Source organism: Neopsephotus bourkii, unplaced genomic scaffold (assembly GCF_033783945.1).
Source record: "Neopsephotus bourkii isolate Nb327-2 ecotype Australia unplaced genomic scaffold, CSIRO-AGI_Nbou_v1 NB_940, whole genome shotgun sequence".
Taxonomy (NCBI): Eukaryota; Metazoa; Chordata; class Aves; order Psittaciformes; family Psittacidae; genus Neopsephotus; species Neopsephotus bourkii.
This window is the reverse complement of record NW_026901434.1, coordinates 647,917-670,778: the sequence shown is the minus strand read 5'-3', so window position 1 is coordinate 670,778 and position 22,862 is coordinate 647,917. Positions and strand designations below refer to the sequence as shown.

Sequence of the window (22,862 nt, the reverse complement as noted above, 5' to 3'; positions counted from 1 at the left end):
AGTATATCTTACATCTTACAGGATGAACCTGGAAGAGTTTATTGTGTAGCTCTTACAGGTTCATCCTCCAAAATGACTCAGTAATACCCAAACTTCATGTCTTCTATGCTGCCTTTTACACTACCGTTGCATCAGTGCTTGCTCCCTTGTCCACAGAAAGGTGCTTCTCCCTGTTTAAATTCTGCTGTATTAAACCACAAAAAGGCAGAAGTTGAAAAGAGAAGTTGCAGGTCTTCCCAGGCATCCTGGTTTTCAGATTACGCTGTGAAGAATGGTATCTTTTTAGACTGGTATCTGTGAAGACTGGTATCTTTTTAGAGATCACAAAGAGGCAGCATGACACGTACTCCCTCCCAGATTATTTCTTTATCCCTGCCCTTCTCAGTGTCATTGTGGGACAAATTAATTTGTGTTATCTTGATCCAACCCCCTTTAAAGCAAGTCACTACAGGTAAAGGTGAGCAACCAAGACAGGAAGGTTTTTGAGTGGCCCAGAAATTGGAACTGGGTAAAAGTTTAATAATTTACATCACAGGCTTCAGCAAGATTTCATATTAATCCTTCTCTGTCCTTTGTCGTGCTTTTGACAATGTCAAATGATGTTACTGAGCACATTCTTGCTGAATTACTCTTGCTGAAACTGTGCCTGACATTGACTGAAGTGCTCCATGGGGATTTCCATGATAGCATGTTTACTCTTTCTCTTTTCCCTCCTGTAAATCCTAGACTGACACGATTGACTTGTGACTAGTTAGTTTAAAAACGGTGAAAAATGTAATAAAATGGTTTTTTGGGTTTTTTAACCCTGATTCCCTGTGGAAATTAGTTGAGTAACTCTGAATACATAGGACTGACTAGGACAATGAGTTATCTTTGGTTATATAAAGGGTCATTACATCTCAGCTCCAATTAGGAGGGCAAACGCTGACATCTACCCTACAGAGATTAATGAAGTATTTTCTAAACATTATGCTACTTTCTATATATGACTGACTGGAATCAAGAACCTCATTAGGCCTTGCCTGAGTGGCGTATGTCATCCCAGAGCGGACAGCAGCTGGCAAACCCTTCTTTCAGACAGAGCAGCAGGGGAGGATGTCCCACTGCTTAGCAACATTTGGAAATAACTTTAAAGACTTTCATGGTCTTTCAACAGGGTGGCAATTGTGGGGAATCTCTTGAACGGGTAAAGAAAGCTGCTAGGAGAGGTTGGCAGAAGGTACAAACCAGCATTCTAGGTGCCAGACCAACTATACTAGGTACAGATTTCCAGAGGCAAAAGGTGTGAAAACTGGCTGCAGCTATCAACTAAGCAAGGAAGAGCAGGTGGCAGAGAAAGACGGCAGTGTCCTGGTTTCAGCTGGGGCAGAGCTGATTTTCTTCCTAGCAGCCAGTGCAGTGCTGTGTTTTAGAGTCAGGATGAGAACAATGCTGATAACACACTGACATTTTAGTTGTTGCTTAGTAGTGCTTCTCCTGATCGAGGACTTTTCAGTCACTTGTGCTCTGCCATTGAGGAGGGGCACAGCCAGGACAGCTGATCTGAACTAGCCAAAGGAATATTCCATACCATAGAATGTCATGATCAGGATATAAGCTGGGAAAAGTTGGCTGGAAGAGGCTGACTGCTGCTCAGTGACAGGCTGGGTATCAGTCAGTGGGTACTGGGTAATTGTGTTGTGCATCACTGCTGTTTGTTGGATTTTTTGGTTTATATCTTTTTGTTATTTCATTATTAGTATTAGCATTAGACCTTATGTTAATTATTATCTGTTCTTAGCTCAACCCATGAGTTTTAACTTTTTCTGATTCTCCTCCCCATCCCACTGGGGAAGGGGTGAGTGAGTGGCTGTGTGGTATTAAGCTGCCAGCTGGTGTTAAACCACAACAGAGAGAACTGTGAAGCATCTGAGCTTGACCAAGTCTTCTGCGATAATTTATAAAACCTGGATTTACCTCAAAGGATTAGGGTTGAAAAATCATTAGTCCATTGCATAGGATCTGAGATGCTCCAGACAGATACAGAGAAGACAGATGAGCATAGAAAGTCCTCTCCTCCTCATACCTTTTCTGATCAATAAGAAGGATGCTATTCTGTGCCAGGGAACACTACAGATTTCATTTCTTTTCAAATTCAGTGCAATTTGTTCAGCAGAACAAACAATGTGACAGGACTCATCTCACGTAGAGATTGCCTATATGACCATGTGATTGTGCCTTAAGTCTTAAAAACCTTGCAATAGCATCTCCTCTTCCAAATGCACACACTTGAAACTGTTCTAAGCCCTACCAATAAACCTCCTTTCAGATCCTCCTCTTTTTCATTGTGGAGTTGCATGTAAAGGTTATCTGATGTGGAGCAAAAATTAAAACTTGGTTCTTGGTAGAGCTACACTGGTAAACACACCAAGGGAGACCTCTGAACAACAGAGGGTCCTTTTTGACTCCAGTTTGGGAAGAGGCTTTAAACAGAGTGTTTTGTATTTAGCACAAAATATATTTTGTTGCTCCATCAATACAGAGAAATCTGGGAAGTGCATTGCTATCTTGTGCCTTTTCAGCCTAGCCAACAACAGTTAAGAAGCATGCTTTATATAAGCAAATACCCAAGATATTGCACTCATGACTTAGTACAGAAAGGGAAGCAGCACATTTTGATTCTACATCAGATGTTGCAGAAGTATATCTCTGCTTCATGTCTAAAAGCATATACTGACTCCAGATTTCAGTTCCCTCTGGAAATAATGAGCGACTTCTAAATGAGAAAGGAATAATCTTTTATGGAAGAGATTTACAGGTTATCACAACTGAGAAATGTTCAGTGAGAAGTACATTTGCATAGCTACAAATCCTGCAACATAATTATTTGGTTAGAGGTTTTGTTTAAACGACTGCATATGCAGAGTAGTTTGTGTTTAAAAATGCAGTTCCCTCCTTCTGCTAGTTAAAATGCATTTACTGTCCCAGAACTGATGGTAGATTGCTGGCAACACAACTGGTTGGTGCAGCACAGAGGTATGGCCTCCTTGTTCATATAACCAAATTCAGGCAAAACCGAAGAATAGAGCAGGGGGGTGGGGAAAATCAGACAGGTAATTACCATTTGAAAAAAAACCCAACAAAACAGAAAACTGAATTAATGCTTTAAATTTCATTACTAAAGTAAATGTCCTGTAGAAAATAAAGCTTCCTCTCATAAGACAGGAGGTGGTTCAGCACTGGCAGACATGGAAAATCTTCTGTTTGGATGACACATATCTTGGAAATGTAGATTGCAGTTATTTAGGGCTGGATGTATTCAGGACCTTCCAATCACAATCCTGTGTTATCTTTTCCTCCTCTGCAGTCCTTTCTCACTTATGCAGGTTTTTGGACGCAAAGCTGTTAAGGAAAATAAAGTGCTGTTTTAAGACTGTACCTGTATTAACAGTGAAACCACAGACTAAAATGAGGTAGAAACATGTCCATTTCTCCTTCCATCTCAGAAGGAAAGCTAAGCTACTCTTCTCCATAATGTTTCTTACATTGACAGCAAGTGTTGCCAATTTTTTCAGTCCTGCGGAACCACCTTCCTGGGGAATCTGGTCTGAATTCAATGTTGACACTGTTCTGAGTAGGAGGTTAGGGTGTCCCACAGGAGGGGACCACCTCTGAGTTCTCCTCTAACCCAAATCATTCTACAAATCTGTGTTATCAACTACTGTGGCTGATATAAGCAAGTTCTACAGAGGAGATGTTAGGTAGATGGCAACAGGCAGTCCTCAGCTGCTGACTCCAGAGGCATTCTGTATACTTAGTGTTTGGACAATAGGTGTGATGGCCATGGCAATGACAGCTGTTCACTACTGGACATAAGCTATGTCTGCACTGGAACCCAGGACGTCATTACAACAGGCACAGAGATGTTCAAAATACTTTTGATACAGCTAGTGCTAATATACTAACGACTTTGAAATCGTATTTGCACAGGCAATGGCATTTCAAATCCCTCTCCTACAGAGCTGTTATGAAAAACCACCAAATAATTTCTGTAACAACTTTCTAGAGGAACTAATTGGAGAAAGTGTCATGCTCAGGAGAGAAAACCAATCATGAATATACCAGCTTGGCTGAGAATTTGCAATGTATTTAAGGAGCTTTTCTGAGTAATTTACAATGAATGACTGGGACTCTTCAGACTATAAATACAATCTACTCTTTCTCTTCATGAAAAAAAGAGGTTGTCTTTTTAATTATCACTTTGTAAGAGAAAAGACCAACCAGAAAGACAGTGGGAGGAATAAAGTCAACATGTTTTACCCCCTGTTACACTTATTATAATTTTGGATTTGCTTGAGGAGCAATAAGCAGCTGATTCTGAGACACACATGCATCATCTCTAAAGCTGCTCAAGAGGCCAGTGAGGATGCAATGAGCCTATTATTCCAAAAGCTCTCTATAAAGCTGTACAACTGACACCAGTTTCTAGTTTATCTTCAAGGCAGTTTGTTTTCTGAGGACTTCTGTGTATGTGTTAGTATACACTATGACTATATGCCACGTATGTCTTTGATTTATATTGTCCACTTTCTGATATAGAATAAAAATCCACTGGAGTATGACATTCTCGGTTTACCTTTCTATAGCAGAAAAAGTAGAGCTAGATACATAAAATAGGTGTAAGTCTCCCATCTTTCCCTAGTTTAGGTCTATAACAATGTTCACTACCTATACTATACTGTCTCTGTAGAAAGTGAGAAGAAAACTGTAGAAGACAGAACTAACCTGGATCAGCCACAGCCTGCTTCTTTTTGCTGTTTGTAACAATCTCATTTTCATTCATCATTCGTACATCCTGATCTCCCACATGATTGCTGGAAAGATTAAAATGAGTACAATAGCCAAAATAATCAACATTATGAGAAGTTATGAGAGTCATGCAAAAGGTTACCAAGTAAGTTATTTAAGTCCTAGAGGCTAAACAAACCTATGAAGCACAGCCACATTATGTGAGACTGTCCAGAAAAGAAAGGCATTCTCTGTCTGCAGCCACCTGAAGGATTTCTTGCCAGTTTTAATTAGTGGCATTCGTTCAGGCACACATTCAAATAGAAATACCATATTCACTCTACAATTTTCATGCCTGCCTACACAGCTGGAACTACATTAACCAAAGAGAGGTATTTTAAATCAGTGCTGTTCAAAGACAGTATAAAAATCCCTATATGGAACTTAACACTGTTTTGTAATGTCAATATAGCATTATTTGAAAATTTTCTGAACTAAACAAAATCCATTCAGTGTGACAAGTTTTGTTTGCAGGCTGCTGCAAAATGTGAATGATTTCTTTTTGGGAAACAAGTAGTAACTTCAGAGGTAAATGAAATTAAACAACTTGCAGGAAAAAAACAAGTGAGCTGAATTGAAATTAAAGAAAACATCACTAATAACATCTCGCTCTCCTATAGACAAACACAAAACATCCATGCTTTTGGAAAAAACTTTAATGTATTTTTCCTCTCTCTACAAATACTGCACAAAACAGGTTTTTATTTCTGGAGAAAAATGTCTCTCAAACTGCCAGAGTGAAAGCGGGGAACCAATCCTGAAGTAAATCAGAACAGACGAAATTGGTGATAATATCAGACTCCAGTTCGGGGTTCATAAAATATTGAACAGTAACATGTGAGAGAGAATAGGCCAAAATTAGAGGTAACAACACACAGAAGCTCAAGAGCATTTTTAAAATGGAGAGATATTATCCAGTGTGTAGCAAGAGATTTGTCTTCTCTTATGTACCTATATTTTAGTAGACTAGTAGGTGAAAAAGAGGAAAATGAAATTGCAAACCAGGCTAAAAAGGAAGACCAAGAAAGCTTCTGCACAGAAATCTAGAAGAGAAGAGACTCATCATGTTCTTGATTGGAAACCACATCAGTTTGTGTGACACCAAAAGTATGCTCCTCTTAAAACTAAAGCAAAGGATATAGGTCTTACAAATATGTGGAAAGGAAGTTGTGTGAAAAAGATCTGTGATTACAGCTGGTGCTTCTCTGCTTCCAGTAAAATAACTTTATTCCTAGAAAGATATTAAACTGAAGAAAGTCAAGGTTCATTTCTCCTCCTTCTTCCTATATCCCACTGAAAAAAAGTTCTCATGTTTATATTTCCTTAAGACGTTTTCATTTTTGTCACTTTTTCATTTAAAAAATTGTCTACCTCCAAAATTTACCATGGCAACACAGTCACTTGTACAAAAACATGAATCTAACACAATACATACAAACAATAATAATTTATTTCAATATCTGACAGTAAAACAACCAATGCTTTAGAGAAACATGGGAAAACAAACCCCATAGGCAAATGTGAACTTCTGTTCTTAATCAGGACAGCTTATGTCCCTTCTACTTACTTTTAAATATTTGAATACTCTTCTGAATGAATCATGTGCCATTTCTGAATGCAAAACTTGCCCTTTATTCAAGTGATATATGTGCAAGACATTCTATTTGTTAGCTGTGTAATGTATAAGTGCTCATTTCTATAAGCTTTCGATTTTTCATTTTTCAATCGCATTTAAAATAAATTATTCTTTCAATCTTCATTTTCTTTGCTAGGGACTGGTTTTTAGACTCTATCAATCCTGATCTTCTAAGTGTGTGTTTTTCACTGCATTTCATCATATTTTCTGTGAGATGCTAACTTAGTGGTTTCAAAATGTCATTCCTCTGAATGTAATTCATTTCTCATTTAAGAAGTTAATTATTTTAGAATGTTATAAAAGGAGAATTCTGGTTCCTTAATTAGTACCTGTGCCAAATCAGAGGATTTTCTTTTCTTTATTTTTGATGTTTGATTCTTTTTCTTTAACATTTTTTTCTTCCATGTGATATCATTGGGATTTACTATTTTTTCTCTAAGGAAGACTAACTTTTTCCTCTTTTGATTGTTACTACAGACTTCAATGAAAACATATGTATATATGATTAATGAATCCCAGTAAGTGCTAAAAATGCCTACAAATAAAGCTGGTAATTTGGTCCTAGTAACCAAAAAACTATTGTTTTTTTCTCATTAAGTGAGGCTGAGTATGCTTTGGGAGGGAATTTTCTATAGCAATATGGATATTGCTGATACTAGTCACATTAAAAGATTTTTGGAAAACAACATTCTTTCTTCCAGTTAATATCCACTCACATACCTAATAACAGTTCTCTTCTCCTGATGGCAAATCTTCTCATCATCTGTAAAGAGAATGGTATGATACGGGACCACTGGATCACAGGTTGGTAGAATGCCTGATACTACATGGTTCACCATATCCAGAATCCCATTGTAGACTAGCAAGTCATCCACCAGAAGCTAAAGATATTTAAGAAACAAACAAAACAACCATCTGAAAATTAGGCATTGCTTTCAGCAGTTGTCTCTCTTCAGTTAACTAGAAGTCATTCTGCCCTGTTTGTTTCACAAGTTGGGTCACTCTCACCCTAACCATTCTGTGATTCTATGATTAGTTTAGCTTTTGGTCCTTAAAACTTCCATTTCTCTCTATTTGCTGCTGGGTTTTGATGTTGGGGTTTTTTTTCCTCCAGGATTTTTGTCTTCTCAGTGATGTTTCTAACACAGCTTTCAAGTAGATAATTAAAAATGTATTTCATGTTTTACATAATTGCTGTTCTATTAACTGGAGTGAATCACTCTTAAATCTAGGAATTAACAAATCCCACCTCACTTCAGCTGTCTAAAACTTGGATTTGTAGCTTAAGCTAGTCTTCCAGGCCTGCTCTACAGTCTACAATCTTAAAACAATTATCTAAGAAAAAAAAATCAGATAAAGTGTTCCTTCCCTGGACAAGAAAGGGAGGACAGATGACTGGCATAGATTAGTCATTTCAATACTAAATGCATAGTTAAACAAGATGAATCCCATCCTTTGAGATTATATGGAATCACACTTCAGTAAACTGTGAAAATAAGTACAGAAATCAAGCAAGATGACTCACCAGAACATACAAAATACATACAAAAATTACTTACACCAAATTCTCTCACGCCTCTCTGAGGTGTTTTGGCATAGTTCCATAACTTGATCATCGACACAGTAGTAGGTACATCAAAAATGACATATACCCTATTCACCTGTAACAGAGAATTTTTATTTAACCACACAAATTCCCCAAAGAAATGCAATTTTCATGCATGTTGAATAAAGAGTTCCACATTTAAAGAGACCTAGCTAGAGGACAGATAACTGGTTCTAAGGATTTACGTTCAGCTATCAACTCTGTTGATAATTCACAGATGCCTCTACCCCAAAGCTGCCCTTTCAAATGTACACGTAACTCATCAGAAGATGACATCTGCACCTGAGCTTGTCATCCTGGACTGCTAGTCAATTAGAGAAGGGGTAGAGAAACACATCAACCAAATACAGACATGTGCCTCCAGATAAGACAAGCTGGAGTCATTCTAGTCTAGTCTGGTCTGGTCTAGTCTGGTCCGGTCCATTCCATTCTATTTCATTTAATTCCACTCCATTCCTTTCCCTTCCACCACATAGTAATGGAATCCACCTTTCTATTCGCAAGACTCAAATTTTGCTTACATCCCATGACTTTGAAAGCTCTTGCAGAAATTTTGCAGGCTTTGTGTGAGAAACACTAATAGGAGTGCAGAGACCATTCTCCAACTGCTTGCTGAACAATTATTGCTTTGAATATTGTTCATTTTACACTCAGTGACATTAATGTCAAAATGTTAAGACCAAAGATTAGGCTGTAGGAAACCAATCTTGCCTATTACAGTTAATTCTACGCTACTCCTTTTATGAGCTACTGTATCAACTTTAGGCCAGTGTATCTTAAGCTTCATCTCCACTATCCTGTGAAGCTTTAATCATTTGATGCACTGGAGAAGATATTATTAGTTGTGTTAAATCATTATGCATTTTTTTAACTAAAGAAAGGTAAATGTAATCAATAGAAATGTTTATATCTGTAATTTTCCAGAAGACAATTTGGGCACAGTCTCCAACAGCAATTGTCAGTCTCACAGCAAATGACAAATTTGATGGAAAATATATTGAAACAAATAAAATTACTATCAATAACAGGGAAACAAAGAACTCAAATTGTATTTACATTAGTAATAAATTCACAAAAGACAAAAACATTTTTAGAATTAGAAAGGAGAAAATATTCAGAAAGGAAAAGAAAAGCTATAATATAAAATTTCCTTAAAGCTTTCAAACCTTCCAATATAGCAAAGAGTTAATTCAGTTTTCTAGGCAACCGGCATGTTTCAAAGCAGCCTAGCAATGAGGACGTAAGCATACACAAGCTTTGGATCAGCATCCCAGCTACAGAGGATGATCACGAATAGACTGACTGCTAAACCCACTTGCACTTCCTGACTGCACAACCATGGAAGATGGAAGAAAGAGAAGTACTATGTGGACCTTGAAAAGGTAAAATTTGCTACAGCTTAAGCACAGGAAGTGCCATTAAATTGCTTACTCTTCCCTTCTGTATATCACACTTTATCAATTTACCCTTTTAAGGCTGATATCTTATGTTCTTCTACAGTACTTTGGTGTCAGACACAACACAAAATTGTGAATGCATCTGTGCCACAACTCCAGGTACTGTTACTTTCCTTTTTACCACAATGAAACAGCCTCTGCAAGCATGTCTTTTATAAGGACATGAGCAAACTCAGATTGTTGTCAAATCATTCAATCATGGTGCTAAATGGACACCTGAGCATTGCATCAAATTAATTACCAAGATTCAAGCTGTGGGACCTACACAGCAAGAGCTTCAAGCATTTCACAGAGCTTCCATTTTCCTAAGAAATGCAAGTGGTCAGTATTCCCAAGTACACTTAAAGGCTTTATCTTAATTATACCCACTGCATGACAACATATGATGTTGTATGAAGTATTTCTGAAACTGACTTAATTCTTTGCTTTTAATCTAATTAATAACTGTAACATACAGAGTAAGGATTTTTCCAGTACAGTAAGCTACAACATATCACATGTCAGGTTTACCTTTTGTTACTTCTGAAATGCACCCTCTTCTAAGAAATTAATACATATAAACTATGTCCATAAAAGGCCCATAAAAATGTCCTCTCCCAAAACAGGTTGGAACTCACCTAAGTTTATCTACTTTTCCTGTTTAGACATTTGATACCCCATATTTTAAACCTAAGGCTTCTAAAAGGGCTGAATCGCTTCGGGCCCTAGGACATGAAATACTGTCACCTCTAATTTATTAATTTGAATTCAATACAGATAATGAGATTTAAAAATTTCTTACTGCTGGAATAATGTTCACTGCTTATTGTAAAAACAAATTTAAGATCCCAGTCCACTCCTGTTTGAAAGGTGTTTATGCATATTAATATGCATATTAAATTCCTTTGTCAGTTTCTTTATCATACTAACTGAAAAAACATCTATGCTAGTCTTGGAAATTCTGCTGTTGCACCATGGAGACAGAAGGAGATTACAAACCTGGGAAATCTGTACTGCTGCTATCTGTGCAGTGAAGACAAAGAAACTGGAATAAAAAGAACTTCTTCCAAAAGGCAGTGATTTAGCATTATTTACTAGTATCAGATTCACTTAAAAATTATGTATGCTTCCCCTTTCCTTTCTGCTTCTATCTACATCTATGCACATCAGTAAAATAGAATGAAAAGAGAAAATATACCAAACCAGGAAGAACTGGTGCAAGCCACATATGTCTGCCATCAGTTGTGTCATTTACTCTGTCAATTAGTTTGTCTGGAGTTCGAACATCTCCAGAGACATCTTCTAAAATGTTAACACTATCTGGAAAAGCAGCAATATCTGAAAAACACTTTAAGGGTAAATAACCAAAAAGGACATTTCAGAAGCACCATACTTAAAAGTTCATGTCTGCTTTTCTGTGTTCCATGAGCAACCATTCACCACTACAGCAGTAAAATGCAAAAATACTCTAAGCCCTTCACACGGGTAGCTGAGGAACTTGGGGGCACATTTTTAAAAGCAGGACAACCCTTACAGATCCTGGCATTCAAAATTATTTAAAAAATAGGAATAAATTAGCTAAATGCATTTAATTTATTTCCAAATTTGTATTTATGACTTCATCAATAAAGTTCCCTTATCAGGAATAGACAGTTCCCAGGGGTTTGTGACAAACCCCATTTTTTTAGCATGCACTTGTGAAAACTTCTCATATGAAATACATCTGAAGAAACGTATACTTCCAGGAGGCAGTCATCAGTCAGACTAGGTTTTTCTCAAGTTCCTCAAGTTTTGTGATAAAACCCAGGAATCGTCTAATAAGGCCTTCTTTCATTTTTTTGAGAGCAAAAGTTTAAATCTCCTATTGAACAGACTGCCTATGTAACCAGATTTTCTCTCTAAGACATTAATGTTAAAAACATGTGTATGTTAAAGACATGCAAAGAAATGGGGATAGATGGCACTTCCTTCAGAATTATAAATACCTAGTAATCCAGTTTGAGGGACATTCATTTCTCCTGTCCTGCTCTCTAAAAGGCTTGAGTCTGCAAGTATTTACAAAGAATTTCGGGAATAACACAGCAATGCCTCAACTGTTTGAGAAAAGCTTGACCCAGGCTCAGTGCTCAATTATCACATTTAGTACTGAACCAAGACAAATACGCTCTTTTTGAGATCCTAATATATCCAAGCAACACCACTGCACAGGCAGAAACAGGCCACCATTCAAAATGAACTGAGGTATCTTTACCTGGCATTGTATTGCACTGTAAAGACAGACCACTTAAAAGCTAAGTTAAAGATCCCTTGCTCTTAAAACCAACTTGTTACCATTTTTCAATTTCAAAATGCTTCTCCTCCATTACATATATTCCAAGTTCATCATGTATCATACAAGATACAACTAAAAATAGCATTCAGGAAAAAGCCTTTATGATGTTTTTCATTGTGTCCCCTATTTATTAGGCAAGAAGGACCCTTAGAGACATACAATTTACGCAGCATTCATGCTTTTTATCTTTTCTAGTTGGCTAAAGGACTTTTTCTTCCGTGTGACTGAACTACGTGAATTCTGTGTTAGGGTATGAAGTTTTCAACTCTTCAAAGACTTTAGCTGATAAAGAGCACAGAAGTGTAATCTTGATGACTGTGAATCTTTCAAGCATGTCCTTCATTCCCTCTGGTTACCCAGGAAACTGCATCAAATTCAAAGTCTCAGCCGTTACCTTCACAACTGGATTGGGTGTCTAGAATAGCCTAAAGCTCCAGAACAAGAGTTATGAAAAATTTCTTTCTTGTGGCACAATGAAAGATTCCACAACAAAGAACTGAGCTCAACCTTTCCTTATAAATTTATAGCTCAAACTTTCTGTCCTTCCATATCATAGAAGAATACATGTTGACAGCAAAAAGTACTATATCCTTCTTAAGCTTTCCCTTCTCTAACCTTGTCTTGCATTGTTGGTACATCCCATTCAGAGAAAAAATATTCTGAAAATATATAGAATATATTAAAACATATGGAAACAAGTATCATCACACAAATACTGAGAAATACAAGCAGAGTAATTGCATGGAATAAAATGGCAATTTGGAACAAGCAGCAAGTGATGCCATATGGTAATTTGCCAGGGAGCAAACTGTGTATCTGAAGGGGATAGAGGCACTGGGTCTGTAGAAGGATACTGTTTTCAGTTAGTAAGATTTGGTCTCCATGTTCATTGAATAACTCAAGTCCATTCAAACCAATGTAGTATGGATCACCCCAACTTGTCAGAAGCTGAAACTGGAAAATAACTAAAAAGCAAAAAGCTATTAAGGAAAATTCTGATACTTTTTCTAAACAGACTAATTTGCAGTTTTCAAAATTACTGTGCAGGACACTGTGTTAGACACTTGCAGTTTAGGAGAATGAAAACGAAAAATATCAGCTTTTCACTTCTGACTTCACTATGTCTTAACCTCTCTGAATAATATTTTCTATTAAGACATGAAGTTTACCTTTTCTGTCACTGAAAATACACACATGAACATCTGCAGGTGGCACAACTAGTCAAGAGTTTATCTATATGTTTACATATATACATATTCACATACATGTATGATGTTCATATATGTTCTTCCATCAGATGAAGAACTGTTGAATTAGTGTGTGTCTTAGCCTTCTTGTACACTGCAACTTACTAACACCACAGCTCCTACCTGTAGTCTTTACTGCATTCCTACATTTCCTGAATATGCCTTTGCCTGGTTTTGCATTATATTGGTGATAACTGGCCAGTAAATATGCTCCGAAACTGAACAGCAGAAAATGTAACGATGGAGTCTATGCTGTCCATTTTGCTAATGGAGTACCCATTTGTTTCTCTTTGCTCTATCCAGACACAGATTGCCATGAAACCAGCAGGGAACTTAGCATTGCTGAGATGTCATTGTCTCCAAACTTGGTTAGAATAGCTTAATGGATTTAAAAGGCCCATCAGCTAGATGCATGGCATGATAGTAAGCATTATCATAAAAGACTGTATTTATCTAGGAAAACTTAGGTTTAAAAAAATCACAAGCATTAAGAAAGATGGCAAAAATATTACACAGTTTTAGTCAACCTTAATAAAGACATAAAATGAAACAAACATTCAAAGAAATGCAAAAATGTGAAGACTACTTCTAGCTTTCATACGCTGGCTCAACTGTCCTAATGGGCCTCTAGCTCCAGCTTGGACGGACTACAAAAGGCAGAAGAAAATGCTACCAGAATATCTGAAAACAGGTCACACATTCATATATTATGTTCCCTTTATTTATTCTTAATTCATATTTACTATAAGCCTTCCTCATATTCTTGGTATCTTGTTGATTTCCTACAGCACCAGAAATTGTTGGATCCAAAAAGCTCAGGATTCATAAGCATAGCATATAACTCTAAAATATTCTATATGACAAGTAGGAAAATTACAGACAAGGATACAACCACACGGCATTAATGGTGCTTCATAGTCCATACTAGCTTGTTCCATTCTCTTTGAACCAGTCCTGCCAAAAAAAACAAGACAAAATGGTTCCTTTATGTACCCTTGGCTCATTCAGGAAGGAAGAGAACAAAACCAAAGAACTAAGCCTCCACAAACACCAGCCCCTGATCTCCCTGCCTGCAATTATGGACTCCACTGTCCTCTGACCTCATGAAAACTGGTTAACAGCATATAGTTAAAACCCAGTGAAACATTTTGCTCTAAGTACTTCATATTTTCACCCAGGTGACTCATACAGTTGGCTTCAACAGAGAGTATGAAAGAATACCAAACAGTTAAGAGAAATGGTGTAGATCAGATAACAAAAGCATTCTACTTTACCTCCTTTGTACTTTATTAATGAGCTGGGGCCGCAGATAGTCCAGAAAGAGAATTTCCTGGGCAAAGTCGAAGTGGCAGTTTCCTGGTCCCTTGCGGATAAGAAAGCCCTCTGGTGGGGAGATGTTGTGGCCATCCAGCAACACATGGACTACCTTAGCCTTATTTAAAATAACATAAGATTACATGACATGACATGACATAGAATAAAATAGATCCAAACTAATCACATTCACTACAGAGGCTGAATTAATTTATATAGTTTTGTTATATTTATTTCATTCCCCTATAGTATGACATCCGATGGCAAAAGAAAACTTAAACCAGCAGATACTAGTTGCAAGCCATATTCTGCAATTTAGAACATCACAGCTGACACTGATAGGGATGGGAGAGGTGAGGATTTGGTGGACGAAAAAATAAATAAAAATGCATTGCAGAGATCCTTCAATTACTGCATCTCACTATATCTTAGTAAACTGAAGCTTCCTTCCTTCACCAAAAGGGTTGTCAAGCTCTGGAACAGGCTGTCCAGTGGAAGCGGGGAAGTCATCATCTCTAGAGGTATTTAAAAGACATGTAGATGTGGCACTTAGGGGCACGATTTAGTGGTGGCCTTGGCAGTGCTGAGTTAATGGTTGGACTTGATCTTAAAGGTCTTTTCCAACCTAAACGATTCCATGATTCCTGAGCCTGCACATGAACAGAATGGAGAGACTCAGCTTTGAAGTCAGCATATGTCACAAAGATGATTTGAGGAGACAATTAGAGTCATCAGGCACCTGAATGCATTGCTAGATCAGGCCTGATTGCTCAGCACTGGCTGAAGCTAGCCTTTAAGAAATCACAAAAGCTGGTGCTCTCTCTCAAGCAGACTCTTTTGTGTCTCTGTTGCATTTATATAAAGGCTGTATTTATTTAACTTTGTGGCAGGTGGCAGCTGGACTTTTCCAGGATCATGCAAACTCATCTACCAAACAGTGCTGTATGTTACCTAAGGGCATATGAATAAAGAAGAGGTATCGTGCCAGGCAGAAAGAATTGAGCCTTGTCCGCTGCATAGATGCATGCACATCTTATACAATCTCTGAAGATTAAACTAAATAATTCAGGCATACTTATTCAGATGATGCAGGAGTCCTGGCCCCTTCACCCTCCCCTGTCAGCACCATCTGGTGCTGTATGCATGATCCCAGCCACGTAACAATTCAATCATGCAGCAACAATTATCACTGAATCTTGCCCTGAAATATGTTAAATATAACTTAGCATTAATCACAAGCAGAACTTGTTGCACTAACTACTCGTCTTTCACTATCTACTGACAGAGGAAGGAATAATACATGTAAAATACAATAAGATGTCCTTTAACTAGCACTGAATAAAGCTTATTTTAGTCCAAAGATACTGTGAGACAGTTTACTAATCTCTGGATTTTATAGTGACTGATGTATATATGCTAATGTAAGGTTAACTTAGTTTTGTATACAAATATTTCATTTTCATTATTAGGGTTTCTATTAAAAATAGACATGCAGTATTGGGTGAAAAGTCCCATTTCAGGTGTTTGAGAAGGACTAAAAACATTCGGAGTTTTATGCAAAGCCCACGTATTATCAATGACCTGGTATTCATAACAGTTGTCACATTCTTTCCATTTGTAAATGATTTTTTTTATTCCATTACAATTTCAGTTACACATGCAATATCCCAAAAGCAGGCAATTCTCAGGAATATTTGCTTTGTTTTGCCTTTTTTTTTTTCCACAAACATTTGTGATTTGAAAACCTCTGGCATTGTACTAGGCTAGAGGAGGTGCTCAGCACATTTCCAAACAGCGTGAAGACTAATTAGGAGGGAATGTCTGTATGACTACCAAGTATGGAGAAAGAATTATTTCTGGTTTCATCTTTAATACATGTGGGAGCAAAGAACGGAAATATCCTTTTCATATCAGAAAGTCTTCTGCATGCTACTTTCCAGCTGAATCAGTCAGCCGTAATAAGGAAAAGCAGAGAAAAATCCACTGAAATACACTTTAGTTTAGGAAACATGTATTGAATGGGACATCTAGAGACTTAGAGATGAAATCTTACCTATTATACCATAGCTGCTTATATTTATGTGTCCTTTAGAGCTCTCATTTCTAAGTAATTTTCATCACCCAAGAAAGGCACTCAGCCATCACACATAGCATTTTACAAATTGCATAACAAAGCTCTCACAAGGTAATATTTCATAGAGCTGGAAATAGCACACAAGTCTTCATATTGACAGTTCACTGCCATTACCCTCTCATACTAAAGCTGTGAATAGAATCCACCAGTCTACAGCTGCCTAGGAAATCATTAGATCTCTTACCCAGGGACTGGTTCTTAGAATGAACAGCAATACTTCAAGAAACAGATGTCATGATGCCCTAGGTAAACACTCTACAGCCTCTATACCATGGCCAAGCAGGTATCTTGCATCTTCAGTTTTCCAAATATTTTTTTCATCCTTTTATAGGCCCATAGGTATGAACTCATTTAAATTGTACCCACAAACTGTTATAGGACCTGCTATGCCAACTGCAAGCTTTAGCAGACTCACTTCTTTTTTCTACCTAAGCAAAGTAAACTGTGTTTTTTTTCTTTCGTGGTTTTTCCTCAAAAAACAAATTCCATATTAGATTCTAGGGATTTGGGTATTTCTTTCCCTCCTTTAATAACTGAGACACATACAGGGAGTTGATCTGGTATGAAAATTCATACCCTGCCAACTCCCCCCAGCTCTACATGCTGTCATATGGCACTAGATGATGTCCCTTTGGTCAGTCCAGGTTGGTTGTCCTGGCTATGTCCCCTCCCAGCTCCTTGTGCATCCCCAGCCTCCTCGCTGGGGTGAGAAGCAGAAAAGGCCTTGACTCTGTGTAAGTGCTGCTCAGCAATAATTAAAACGTCAGTGTTTTACCAACATTATTCTCATCCTAAATCCAAAGCACAGCACTGTAACAGCTACTAGGAAGAAAATGAATTCTATCCCAGCTGAAACCAGGGCAGAAATTTTAATGAAAAATCCCCTGTTGTTATACAGGGGGTATGTTTAGATGGTAAGCTTAATGTGCTCCTTAACCTTGCCATGTGTCAAACACATTGGGTTAATGACATGTATTACAAAATTGGGCGCCATATGTTAAAGTCTCTTAATTGATTGTGGCTTCAATGAAAGATCTTACACTCTGGCCCTCTGGGAGTCTTTGGCCAGTCTTGGGCACTCATCAAGATCCCATGCTGATATTAAAAGATGCCAGGGCTCTTGTTGTGGAGATGGAACACCTTGACACACATTTATGTAGTGTTTGTATTAAAGTAATTCCTGAAGGGTAAATTTACACAAAGAAGCAGTTTTGCAACTTTTGACACTGACTCGCCCAATCCTAGGAAGAATCCATGCCTCCGACTTCAGTATTATTTTTTTTCCAGAACTGATCCTTTTTGTTCCGTCTCTCTCTGGTTTAACACATACCAACATTTTTTTTATCTATTGACTTGAGTTTGACATCAAGGATGTAACCGTTATATGTCAAGGGGAAAATCTGGAAACAAATGGATTCATAAACTTTCTATGCCGTGAACAGCAACTACCTCTTCATTGTCATTACAAATGCATGCATAGCTTCTGAGAATAAGCAGGGAAATGATGTAACACAATCTCACAGTCAATTCCAAGAATTCAATATGAAGAACATACAAACCAAGCAATTTGACCAAAAAAAAAAAAAAAAAGAGAGGAGATATGTTATACAATTTTAGCTACGGTAGTTCACTAAGCTGTCTGAAGATGTCAACTTTCTCTAATAAACATTAGAGTTGTAGAGACTCTTCTTGCTTCTTGGAAAAGGTAGTATTGATTGACTGGCCTTCTATAACTTACCTAAACAGAGTTTCTATTAGAGAAATGTCCTTGTTCTGCCACTCCCTGTATTCTAGGAAATAATCATATGGTAGGCCTAAATACTGGATATTGAAAGGATACCACTTCAGAACCATATATCTTGAAAATAGTATGTGTCTCTTAGAAAAATCAGCCATGAAGACTTCTTTAAACTATCTCTGGCTTTTTTTCAATATTTGCTGTTTGTGGAGACAGAAATGCATTATACCTGCCACAAAATTCAGACTCAGACAATCTAGAAAGATTTATGGTGTTCCATTAAGGCAGCTATATTCATTCATCACAGTACCAATTTTCCAATGCACTACTGTATATTTTTGCTGGCAGTGCTCCTTTGCTTTTACTTACCCCTCTATAGGTATCCTCTGGAGATTTATTATAGTTCCAAAAGCGAAGCCCTGCAATACTTTCAATTTTATCAAAATGGATTGTGAGCAGATGATCTTCTCCAAAAGAGAAGGGAATGAGCCACATATGGTCATCCTCTACTGTGATATTAGTCCCATCTATTAACCTACAAGGAGAAAAATCCATTAGCTGCAAAAAGGAAAAGCTTGCTTTTCTCATGAAAATCAGGCGCTTTACTAGGTGTTTATTTTTTTCCTATATGTTACTTACAGCTTCCAGGGCTTACTGTGCCCATGTGTATGCAACTAAAAAGCACAATAAACATCAAAAATAGCAGGCAATTGTTGAATTAAGGACAATGGGGAAGATAAAGCAGTACTTCTTTTAGTTGGGTCTGTTCGAGGAAAAACAGAAAACTCCTTCGGTTTTCTGTGTGGTCAGGGGCAGGCAGAGGAAAGCTCAACTGCCTTTCTACCAAAATGGCAAAAGGCAAAAGGCTCAAACACAATACAACTTATTAATATAGTCCTATGCCTACACTAGTATATCTGGCACTCTGCAGTGTGCTGCCAATGCAACTATCATGAATCTGACAAGGAGCTAGATGGCAGCTGGATAACCTGGAGAAGCAGAGTTTGTTCACACCCTCCTTCATGCACACAGGCATAGTTCTACTTTCTCAAAAGAGCTTTCTACCAGTGTGACAACATCTTTTCATAAAAGCACAGACTTGAAGCTGCCTAAAGCTAATTCCGTTATTTCCTCAGTTTGGAATCCTGACTTTATATTCTACCACAAACTATGGCATACAAAGATGGAGTAAAGGAGAATATGAACTAATTGTCCACTGTAATCACTTTGGTAAAACACCCAATGTACTTACTATTTATTTAAAAGTTTAATGGAATATGAGTGCCAGACTTGGAAGTTGCTTAAATACGAAGATTCGAATAATGACTCTTTCACAGAGAAGCCAATTAGGGAGACCATGAGAGAAGATATAACCCTTGACTAGGTCCTGTATAGTGCACAGGACCTATTCCAAATGCTACAGTTGAAGAGCACTGTAGTATACTTATACTCAACATGCTTGTGCCCAAAAAGGTTCTTAAGAAACATTATTAAATACATAAAAAAAAATAACCATTATACATAACACAGAGAACATGAAGGGATATCATACTGGAAGTACAGAACAAATGTATCCCACTTACTAAGAAACATGTTGGAAAGATGGAGGACTTGAAAAATCAAAGCTAAACTGGCTCAGTGGCAGGATAAAGAAAGTTATTACAATCCATCTTTCAACAAAATTCATGATCAGAAAACTCTAACTTGACTGGATCATAACTCTGGAAGTCTAAATGCATATGCACAGGCCAAAAAAGAGTATGAAGGCTAGCAAGCAAAAGGTACCATAAATAAAATTCCTCAAATACATCAGGAGCAGAAAGCCTGCCAGAAATTCTGTAGGGTAAACAGACAATGGGGCTGTAAAAGAGGCATTCACAGAAGGTAAGACACCAACAGAGAAGCTAAATGGACTCTTTGCAACTGGGTCCATTATGGTGGAATATGGAGAGAATCCACCACCAGGATCTATTCATCACCGGGGATGTCATGGGAAGATTTCTTAGATCTTGATGCCTACAGAGAGATTTTCATACAGACAGAAGAACTGAGGAATTATATACAACTAAGCTTGACATCTGTGTAAATCAGATTAGGAGAAATTACAAAGTTAGTGTACATGTAGATAAAAACAACATTCTAAGGAAGAATCCACAAAGACGTTGAAAAGACAAGTCCTAATTCATAAAATTCACAGAGCACAAAAATGCCAGAGGACAGGATTACAACTGAAAATACCCTTTAAAAGAGAGATACAACTCAGAAACAACAGGATGCAGCTTCAATAACAACCAAATACCATGTCCTGTCCAGACCCATAACACATGATTTCTATACTGCTATCATTTAGGAAGTACAAGTTAATTTGAGAAAGTATCCTTGTCAATGAATAAAACTTTATTAGAATTACACCCAAAAAAGGAAAAAAAAAAAAAAAAAGCTGTGGAATTACCAACAGAATGGCACCTGTTTGTGCAATTCCCTAACACATCCTCACACTTTGCTAAGTTGAAATTTTTCCTTGAAGTTAACCAGAAAGCCTGCATAAATATCATTGCATATGCATAGACAGATGCTACAGAACGCCCACATTCCTGCCTAGAAAGTCCTTAGCAGAGATACCAACCAGGCATGTTGCCATCTCCTAACTCAAGCACCATCTTTTGGAAACATCTCATTCATGTTTCTACAACAAGCTGTTCCTGGGTAGCTTGTGACATCCAAGAATGAACAGTGGTGGTATGAAAATCATTTCGCATTAACATGTGTTAGAAGTTTATATAATTCAGTAGCTTTATAAAGTCTGATGTAAAATGCCTCTAAAATCAATAAACAAAACCATTTGTCAAAACAACAGGCACAAATACAAAGAGCCCTGCAGAAAATGCTTGGACAATCCAACTCTTTCATTACTTACTTCTCTAATGTTCTGGAATCTCCTGCATACTCTGGAAGATCATTCAAGTCTTGGGGTGAAGCAGAAATCTGTTCTGTACTTATTTTTAATGCATGACCATTCTTTCCTATCACTTCAAATCCTGTCAGTCCAAGGTAATGACAGTCTCCCCAGGTCATGGTAAAATTCAGTTGCAGGCCTATATAAAAGAATATAGATATAATCTATACACATACTGAGTAGTTTGAAGTAAGAAGCAAATATAAGCATGAGCCAATATAAGCATGCATGCAACCTCCAGCAATTAGCAGTACATGCATTTCGTTTAGATTATATAACTTGCTATGCTGTATTTGGATACTTCCTGCTCTGCATACCTACCTCCATGTAATAGCATAGTATCTTCTGTAAACCTGTGACAGACCCCTTTAGTGGGCTACCAACATCTTGTTCAATCTTAACTATACAAATCCCAATAAATCATGTTATCAAGTATCTCATTACTTAGACTTGCAAACAGACAGCAATTGAACGATACATTTAAGTAGGTACATGACAGATTTTGTGATTATGCAGAGAGCAGACCTATTAGTCTGAAGTCTATCTATCATTTTTTCTCAGATAAATGACTATATAGATTCATATAAATCCAGTTTCTCATAAATCAATAAACTGATAGAGAACACTAACTTGTAGTTAAATCAAAAAAAAAATATGGTTCACTAATGTGTCTTCATGTCAAAACTGGACATATGGAAGTATTTTTAGGGTCAGCATTAGTGAAAAACAGCAATGTCGATTTGCTTGCATCTCCAGAAAATAAACAGGAAAAGAAAAATCGGGCAGACAAAAGATTGTACGTGTATCTTCAGGTTCACCTGTTTCATGCCTTACTAAAAAAAAAAACCTAAGTAGCATATACAATTTAACAAGTAATATTCCAATCCGATCAGGCTCTATGAAAATCCCTCAGTGTAAATTAAAAAATACCTTTTATTTCACACATTAGAAAAGCCCAGAAATAATCTGGTTGGATAATGTCTAAAGAAGCATCATTTAGTCATGATTCCCTGTAAAACAAACAAGCATTAAAACTATTAAGCCATCCAGCCCAATTACCTATAAATAGCCATAGTAATTTACACAAGACTTTCTTGATATACACATAAATTCACTTGGCTGTTAAGATCTCATTAGCATTTGCAAGGACACTAAGAAACAAAGAGTTCTATTAGCTGACAAGTTTGGAGCTGTGGCTACACTGATATTAAACGCTATTCTCAAGGCCATTGCTAAGACTAAATTTGCTTCGTGTACAAGTGTGAAGAGTTCTCAGGCAAAACTGAAGTGTATTTTCAAACAAAAGGGAAAAGATAGGGGGAAGCAGTTATCCACACAAGGTTTAGTATCTACATCACTGTATCAATGCCTTCATAGGTTCTCAAAATGATGAAGGGTGGAAGGGTCCTCTGGAGGCCTGTACTCCCAACTTCAAGCTCAGGGCAAGGTCATGAGATCAGGTATCTCAGGAGCTTATCCAGTTGAAGTCTGAATGTCTCTAAGACTGCCAGATTCAAAATCTCTCTGGACTCCTGTTCCAGTGTTTGACTGCCCTCAGGGTGGAAAAGATTTCCTAATACTTAATTGGAAATTCTTGTTTTCTACCTTGTTTTTTCTGCTGCCTCTAAACCGAATC

General features: G+C 37.3%; 1 protein-coding gene across 6 annotated transcripts in view; it reads right to left on the bottom strand.

Moving 5' to 3' along the window:
- Positions 1-2,760: 2,760 nt before the first annotated feature.
- The window catches only part of KATNIP (katanin interacting protein), a 60,234-nt gene continuing 40,132 nt past the window's right edge, over positions 2,761-22,862 (bottom strand). For 5 of the 6 annotated variants that reach the window (XM_061358207.1, XM_061358204.1, XM_061358206.1 and 2 more), the window contains 10 exons: positions 21,188-21,365; positions 18,640-18,805; positions 14,359-14,516; positions 13,974-14,038; positions 12,692-12,802; positions 10,704-10,843; positions 8,023-8,124; positions 7,184-7,344; positions 4,765-4,853; positions 2,761-3,381 (listed from right to left, as the gene is read on the bottom strand). In XM_061358207.1, coding sequence (XP_061214191.1) covers positions 3,326-3,381; positions 4,765-4,853; positions 7,184-7,344; positions 8,023-8,124; positions 10,704-10,843; positions 12,692-12,802; positions 13,974-14,038; positions 14,359-14,516; positions 18,640-18,805; positions 21,188-21,365 — 1,226 coding nt within the window. In that variant the 3' untranslated portion in view covers positions 2,761-3,325. The remainder of the gene's footprint in view (positions 3,382-4,764; positions 4,854-7,183; positions 7,345-8,022; positions 8,125-10,703; positions 10,844-12,691; positions 12,803-13,973; positions 14,039-14,358; positions 14,517-18,639; positions 18,806-21,187; positions 21,366-22,862) is intronic. The other variant, XM_061358205.1, reaches the window with a different exon arrangement.